General features: G+C 36.1%; 1 protein-coding gene across 3 annotated transcripts in view; it reads right to left on the bottom strand.

Moving 5' to 3' along the window:
* The window catches only part of usp25 (ubiquitin specific peptidase 25), a 39,956-nt gene extending 34,275 nt beyond the window's left edge, over nt 1–5,681 (bottom strand). For all 3 annotated transcript variants that reach the window (XM_079247719.1, XM_079247720.1, XM_079247721.1), the window contains exon 1: nt 5,503–5,681. In XM_079247719.1, the coding sequence (XP_079103845.1) occupies nt 5,503–5,544 (42 nt within the window). In that variant the 5' untranslated portion in view covers nt 5,545–5,681. The remainder of the gene's footprint in view (nt 1–5,502) is intronic.
* Nucleotides 5,682–8,438: the final 2,757 nt, after the last annotated feature.

The raw sequence follows: 8,438 nt of genomic DNA, 5'->3' as shown, positions 1-8,438 counted from the left end.
ACACACATATATATATATATACATATACACATATATATATATATATATATATATATATATACACATATATATATATATACACATATATATATATATACACATATATATATGTGTATATATATATATATATATATACATACATATATATATATATATATATATATATATATATATATATATATACATATACACATATATATATATATACATATACACACATATATATATATATATGTGTGTGTGTGTATATATGTATTTTTCTTTAAGCTGACATGTATATCTTAGATATTTTTATCTTATTTGGGTAAATTCTATTTGCATGCTCATTTTATCTTAACTTTATTGCACGGCTGCTTTGTTTTGTAAAGTACTGCAGCAGACTCTCGCTCACAAAAAGAGGCTATGGAAGAAAATTTGCGCCGGCTAAACGCAACAGCTTTTTACATGTGCAAACTGTAGCTCCCTGTTTACACTTAAACTCCAGTTCAAAAGAATTTGGTCTCGGCCGGTTCATATGATTCCTAGGAATGCAACATGTTATCGAGTTTATTGATCAAAAGGCATGAATAAACATCATGCTTATTAAAATTATTTAGCTCAGGTCAGTAAAACTGTATCTGAATTAAAACTGTGCAACAATATGTAAATTCATAATGTGGACATAAAAACTACTAAATTTAAAATGATTCCTCAAATGTATGAGCTCAGGTAGGCTGGTTTAAAACAACAATGTAAAAAACAAATAAATACATAAACTTTACTATTTTTAAAGGCTGATTTTACATAAATTGTGCAGCATCATCAGTTCCAAGAATACGTCTTGGAAAAAAGTGTCAAGCACCAAACTCTGAAAGCTCAAAGTCATGAAACCAGCACAGCTCCTGTCAGTGATACCTTCAGCTGTGGCAATCTGCCGTGCACATGCTTTACGACCTAACTCCTGCTCTGCTGCCAACAACATCATTGTCTGTGCGTTTCATTTAACCCCTGGGGACAAATGTTTTCACAGTCACCGCTAAGAAAGAGAAGAAAGCCAACGCCTTAGAGCAATAACATATGCACCAAATCCAATTTGCCTGTGACAGCACTCCAACTTTACAAGACAAAGATGCACAACTCAGCAGGGAGCTTAATACTCATGTATCTACATGGCTTACAGCAACACACAGGCGAATGACAACACTGTGTTGTTCTTTACCAGCTTAAAAGAGCGACTGGTATTCTAATGTCTTACATGGCACCGTGACAAATTATTAATATTACAAAAGAATTTCAATTACAACAAAAACTAATGTGCAGAGAATAGCATTTTGCAGGGTATTATTTCAACTTTTAAAACACTTTTTGAACTCACAAAATGATGATCCAATTTAGTCTCATCACCGTCATATATTATTAAAAAAAAAACAAAAAAACAATAAAAATAAGATTAGAAGGCTTCATTGATCAATTCTTGACAAAATTACCAAATCAAATGTTATGAATAAACCAGAATCAACATTTTATCCAAAGACAGAACGGTAGCAGAGTTACCAGGAACTTAGCTCATAAAAGTTTCTAAACCTCCTAACACAGATGTACATTTTAGACAATCAACTTTTTCCCATAAAAATCAGTCGTATCTGGAACCAAATGCCAAACGAAAGGAAAATATCTTTACACTCTTACAACAAACATTAAGAGCTGGTTGAAATGATAGTTTCTGAAATGTATAATCCAAGCAACATTATGTCAAGTGTCAGTGTGTGTGTGTGTGTGTGTGTGTGTGTGTGTGTGTGTGTGTGTGTGTGTGTGTGTGTGTGTTTTAAATCATATCAAGTAGACACCAAATTAGATTAACATTGTTTGTTGATACTGTGATGTATTGGTGCTATTTGTGGTGTAATTTGTTTTCTTCCTCTTCTTTGTGAAGCCCAACCAGGGGCAGGACTTGCAAATTAGCTTAAAGCTAACACTCCCAACGCAAACACAAGTGGTTATCTGTAACAAATAATCTCTGCTGCATGTCTGTCCATGACAGAAGAGATCACCCTTTTATATTTCCTCCAAATTAGCATGTTTTTTTTAATAAATTGTAGAGTTTTGAGTGAGTTTTCTAGATATGTTGAAGAGTTTATGAATAGAAGGTGGTGGACGGCAGCAAGATACTGGGCTTGATATTGACTTGGCAATGTGACTCGTCAGCATCATAGAGACTGACAGGTGCAGGTTTGTTGGCGTAGGTGACCGCTCACTGGTCATTGAAGTACGAGAGAAGCGACACTTGTGACAGTTTCGAGCCAAGCCAACTATCAGGGCACTTACTCAGACATGCATACAAACACATATTCACAACCACGTGACTTGTCTGGCATGGCAGATGATCACAGCAGTCATCACATTTTCAGTGGCAGCTTGTGAATTACTGTGAACGGAACTTGGAAAGCTTCGGTAACAGAGTGGTTCTCAGGGTGTTTTTTTTGGTATGTCAACAAGAGTAACTATGAAGCACAACAGCATAGCAACGCAGACAGGATTGTCCTCAAACATGACAGGTCACTACATGAAAACTTGCACCACACCCTACACACCAACACAACATCAAAAAAATACCAGTACCGAACAAAACAAATCAGACTAGAACAGATTAGAACGCACCCAACCCCTATAAGAGTTGTTTTTTGTTTTGTTCTGCCAGCTACCTATAAATTTACAAACAGATGCCTCGAACATATAATATAAAACAAACTAAAAACTTTTTAATCTAATTGTTAATCATGGTTTAGCTGCAACCCCATGTGAAGGTCAGAATGGTTTGTGTTACACAGCTACTTTTAGGTTTGAGTCATTGATGGAAGCTCAGCTATTTATTTTCACCCATGCCCCAGATTTCAGCATACGCCTTGCTGTACTACATGCTTTTACGCTGTCAGACATACTTTACTTTATTCTTTATTCCAGACACATCGGTCCATATCAGCAATTAATAAGGGAAAAAAACACACACAGTCATGTATAGACGCATAGCCTATATTTACACACACACATAATTACAAAAATATCCGTAAAGACAGACATTCATTCCAGTGCTTCCAAAAACAGAAGAAACATCTTGTGTCACTAAATTTTGGCTCAGTCATAACCATTGCAACTATATTTTTTGACTCCCTTAATCGACACATAAATCTATACATGAAATTCCTCAGCGCAGAAAGGTAGGCACGTTATATCTGAGACAAGCATTTGACTTGCACTCGTCCATCTTGGAAGTAACACGAATATTCTAAAAGCATCATAAAATGCCACCAGAAGCTTTTTCAGTTTGGCTTTGCTAGTATTGCACCATAAATGAGGAGCATAAAATGGAGTACAATATGCTCTAAAAAGGCCTATTTTTACATCCTCTGTACATATATTAAATTTGCGAGCCAGAATATTTCCTTGTGCATACAGTTTACGGCACTGCCATAGTTTAAAAAGAGAAACACACAACTGGTGCAGAATAAATGTACTGAACTGTGTGCATGAGTGTAAACCGTGAATATGCAAAAGAGAAAAATATATATAATAAACTATAATATTCCTTTATTCAGAAGAGCGCAGCAAACAGCGTTTCAGCAACATCAGTTATGTGGTTACGTAAGTGGCCAGAGCTATGTAACGCTGGGGATGGTGGCCACGGGGTAAATCCCATAACAAGCAGCCTAAGCAAAGGAGTCGACTCTAAATGCACTTTTGAAAGATGAAAGTATGATGGCGAGTGATTTTAATGCTCCTTCTGACCCTCTTTTATGCTTACAAACTTCTTAAGCTTACAGAGTGTAACATCTTTTATAATGTGTACATAATGTATAATGTAGTATCTGGATCTAATGATAGACTCAGACACCTTATCCCAATCTTTTGTCACACTCATGATTACAACACAAGAAGAAATATTTTATTCATGGGAAAGAAAAGGAAACTGAAATGCACTAGTTTCAGTGTAACTTGTAAAAGGTCCATACATTTGGAATGGGATTGACAGTACAATAAAAGAGTGTGAAACTTTGTCCATTTTTAAAAAGAGATTAAAACAACATCTACTATTAAACTACGTTTAGTGTTATCACTTTCTTTTATAACCCAAAAAACAACAGGTTGAAGATAAAAATGACATAACTCGCTTTTAGTGTAATTATTTATATTATGTATATGTATATATGTTTCCTTTGTGCCAATGCCTGTGTTGAGGTCTTGTATCTGTGGACCTGAGGAAATCTGAGGATCCAAGTTGTAGGGGGTTGGGGTGGAAATTGCGGGATTGTTTCTTTATTATATGTCTATTAGGGCTGTGACGATATGCTTTTGTCCCGATTCGATTCTCATTTTTTGGGTGTTGATTTGATTTAAATTGCGATTCTCACAATTCTTTGATATTGCTAATTTTTGTAGATTAAAAACAAAATGAATATATACCTTTTTTTTTTTACACATCATTTTTCTTGATTTCAATTAGGAAAAAACAACACAATAAGCCAGACCATCATTCTGCTGCTATAATGCCCAAGTAAAAAGATCAATAAAAACAATAAAAATTACAAAAATTTTATAATAAATTATTTTGATTTATTTAAGAAAAAAATCTATTTTAAAATTGCGAAGCAAAATAATCCAGATTTTCCGATTCGATTTTCCCACCATAATGTCTATGATACACCGTTAGGTCTTCGCTCCCATTTATAAGCTAAAGATAGCTTCTAGGGAGTCCAATTTTTTACATGTATACAATTTTTTTTAAAAATGTGATTTGTAAAAATGAAATAAATGGAATAGCATGTAACATAATAATGTTCCTTCCAGGCTGTGAACCATCACACGCTTGGCCCGCTATCTGACTACTCCATCGCCACCCAGCGTCATGGCTGGGGTGGGTTTCCACCTTCGCCGTTGGCCATGCTTTGTAAACAAAGACATCCAGATACGTGATGAGCAACCCAGAGAACATTTTGCTCACAAAACACGGACTGGCCAATAAATGAAGCTAAATATATCCGTGTAAGTGAACCCACGCACTTCAAAATCACCAGGCAAAAATAATAAAGCATGTACTTTCTTTGAAGACGACAGTCTTAACATGATTTGTTGTTATTTTATGAACAGGCAGAACAACAGACCTGTGATGCTGCTGTTATCACACAAAACAGTACAGAAACACGTTAAAAAGGATAATTATTTTAACCCATTACCAGACTCAGATCGTTATGGTTTAGATCTTAGACCAGTAAGCTAACGTGGTTAGCAAAACGGCTAGCAAAATATTGGATAACGCATTGTTAGGCCCTAATAAAATACAACTATTTAGCCGTTTAAAGCATTTGCTTTGTAGATGGACTGCAAAAATATGTATAAAACAAAAAAAAAAAGCTTAGCCAAACCAACAAATGGACCGATATTACGACTCTGTGCGTTCGTTCAGTCCGAAAACTATGTAGCATTCAGGCTAAAGTTAGCTAGCCAGCAAGTTATCTTCCACAAGCTTACCTTTTGAGAATGCTGCTGGAGGACATTCTGCTCCACGGTCATGTTCAGAGACGGATTTGATTCAATTCAAACCAAGAGTAGCAAAACACGCTTAGTAGTCGTCACCGAAGCGAATTAAAACAAGATGCTACGATGTCCCCTCCTTCAGCAGCGACATTACGGACGCCATGGCAGAGTGACTAGCGCAGCCCGTCAGCACGCATCAAAACATGATCTCCTCCTCCAGGGATCAGGGATCGATTAGTTATGTCTATCCGAACTGCATATACTTAGCAGAGGAGCTGTTTCATGTAGAAAAATAATAAATAAATAAATAAAATGATATTACTCAGACATGTTTATATAAATCATTTCCCCTACAGCAATTTTAATCCTGTAAGAGAAAGAAAATAGTCATAACCTCTTTGACATTTATCTTCAAAGGGCAGGAGTCTCAAATACTTTTTTTCCCAATAAAATTTTAAATAGAAAATTGTCATAAATTAAATTCATTAATAAATAATAAATTAATAGCAGGATATCATTTTGTGACAACAATCTTTGCAATATAGTATACTTTGCCCTGCGATGGACTGGCGAGCTGTCCAGGGTGTACCCTGCCTGTCGCCCAAAGCCAGCTGGGATAGGCTCCAGCTTCCCCGCGACCCTGAATTGGAATAAGCGGTTCAGAAAATGAATGAATGAATAGTATACTTTCAAAGATTAATCTTATCAAATCAGATTAAGTTAGTGTTAAATCTCGTGCAGTTTCATTCCATATTATGTCTTCTGTTTGCCTGGTGGTCTGAATGAGGTTCAATATGTAGTGATGGTGTTGATTAAGCTCCATTAAAACTCAACTTTCTATGAGAAAACGTTGCTGAGAACCTTCACATATCAACATAATTTAGCCAATGCAGATTATGTATATTTTATGGATGTTTCTTTCTTTATCTTCCAACAGTACTTTGATGAAAATATCCAAATGGTAAGCCAGTAGTTTGAACGGGAAGGACATCTATCTACAATTTATGCTGAGCTTTTATGGCTGGAAACCTTTTTGCAATTTATGTTAGACATTGCTTCAGGCTTTATCTCACTTTTTAAATGACCAAATCTTTAATTTGAGACTTCTGGACTAGTTACTGGTTGACCTTTGTCCTCATCACATTTAATGTTTTGGAACAAAGAATGAGTACTACCACATAAACTTTTTTTGACCAATGAGGTTCATTCTTCATCCTGAGAGGGGGCAGCACAGAGGTTAGCAGTACAGAAGTGCTTTGCGAATATATCAATCCGAACACGTAGCACCAAAATGAAAGAGAGATACACTAAAATAAAAGACTACTTTGAAGCGTTGACATCCAACCAAAGCGCAAGTCAAACACCAAGTAATTTTACTAGAGTAGAACAACGACATGAGAACAGCACTGCCCACCTCAGAGCTTCTAATTTCACCACTTCAAGCAAACCACACAAACAAGGAACACAGAGGCTCTGTTGGTTACAAATACGTCTGTTTAAGGTGAATGTGCTGAATTGTCTTTCCAGACTCTGATGATTGATCGAGGTGTTAGTCATCAAAGCTGGCTGATAAGTTCACTGTTTTAAATTTCTACTTGTGCATAGCTGCTCATCAGACATTAATTTACTAAATCCTCGATGAATTGGGTTGCTTTCCTCTGTTTTTTACTAAAAGTAAAGTTTTCTTTTAGGAAGAAATAACTATGAACATCTTCTACTGTGTTCCAAATGAAGTTACTCAGACACATAGCTTGATTCAGACACTTAATCTCACATGTCTCAGCTTTTTTTGGAACCAAGAAGGAACCTACAGGCCTTGTAGTTGGGAAGATATACATCATACATATGCAAACAAATGTAGAAAAAATTGTTCTGTTTTATTCTTCAAATTATCTTTTTTTTTTTTTTGTTGTTGTAAAAATATTTTGTTTAGTTGCACTGATCATGATGAAAAATTCTTTTTAATTCCACAAATGATAAAGCCATGGAAGCAGTTTTAAATATAAAGTTGTTTTTTCTTTTCAGATCAATTATATGACATTAAGTTTTCTGTTTGAATTCCATCTTTTTAACATATATTTATGATTATCTGACCTGGATTATTCCATTTTGAGGTTGTCTTCAGTTCAAATTGAACATTTTTGTTCTGCATAAAAGAAAGGAGAAATAAGCAGGAAATCAACAAATCATCTGTGTCCACACCACCAAATGATGCACAGGCCTATTTGAACACAATATGAGTTGAGGACTTTAAAAGAAATGATAATTTGTGAGGCATTTTGTGGAAAATTATAATTTAGCCAGAGACTCCCAGAAACTCTCAACCCACAGACATCGGCAGACGAAGCTTCTCCGCAGGTCTCTACTGGAGTTTTTCTTGTTGTTTAGATCCTGCCTTCAGGCCAGACTTCATCAGGTGGACTCTGACCTGGACCTGAACAAACCAACCAAACCTGCAGACCAGCTTGACCAGTGCCAGACATTCTGCTGCACCAGCCTGAAAAGCTCTTTGCTTGCGTTGGTTATTTTGGATCAATGTCCTGCTGAACCTTGAAATTTGAAGGAAATTATGATGCATCAGGATGAATCCGATTATGAATTTTTGTTAATTTTTTCAATCATCACACTGTTTCTGTCACTGGAGAAACGACTGCTGTTTATCGTTCAACCGGTGAGGTGGCGCCAGGGCCGGATGAAAAGTACAGAGGCCCTTGGGCCCAGAGTGTTCCAAGGGGCCCCTTTCCCCATCTTAACCACCATGATGAACTGTGAAACAACATTTCCCATAATCTCTCAGCCACTGGTACCAATAGCAATAAACTAGACACTGTGGTGTATCTGGCTTTTATGTACATTTTGTTTTATGTCCAAACTACTGGTGTATGCTCTAAGTGGGCCTTAGATGGGCCCCAAGTGGGTGTGGGCCTCTG

Source organism: Telmatherina bonti, assembly GCF_933228915.1.
Source record: "Telmatherina bonti genome assembly, chromosome: 10".
Classification (NCBI taxonomy): domain Eukaryota; kingdom Metazoa; phylum Chordata; class Actinopteri; order Atheriniformes; family Telmatherinidae; genus Telmatherina; species Telmatherina bonti.
The sequence above is the reverse complement of the archived record's forward strand: the minus strand, read 5'-3'. Positions and strand labels throughout refer to the sequence as shown.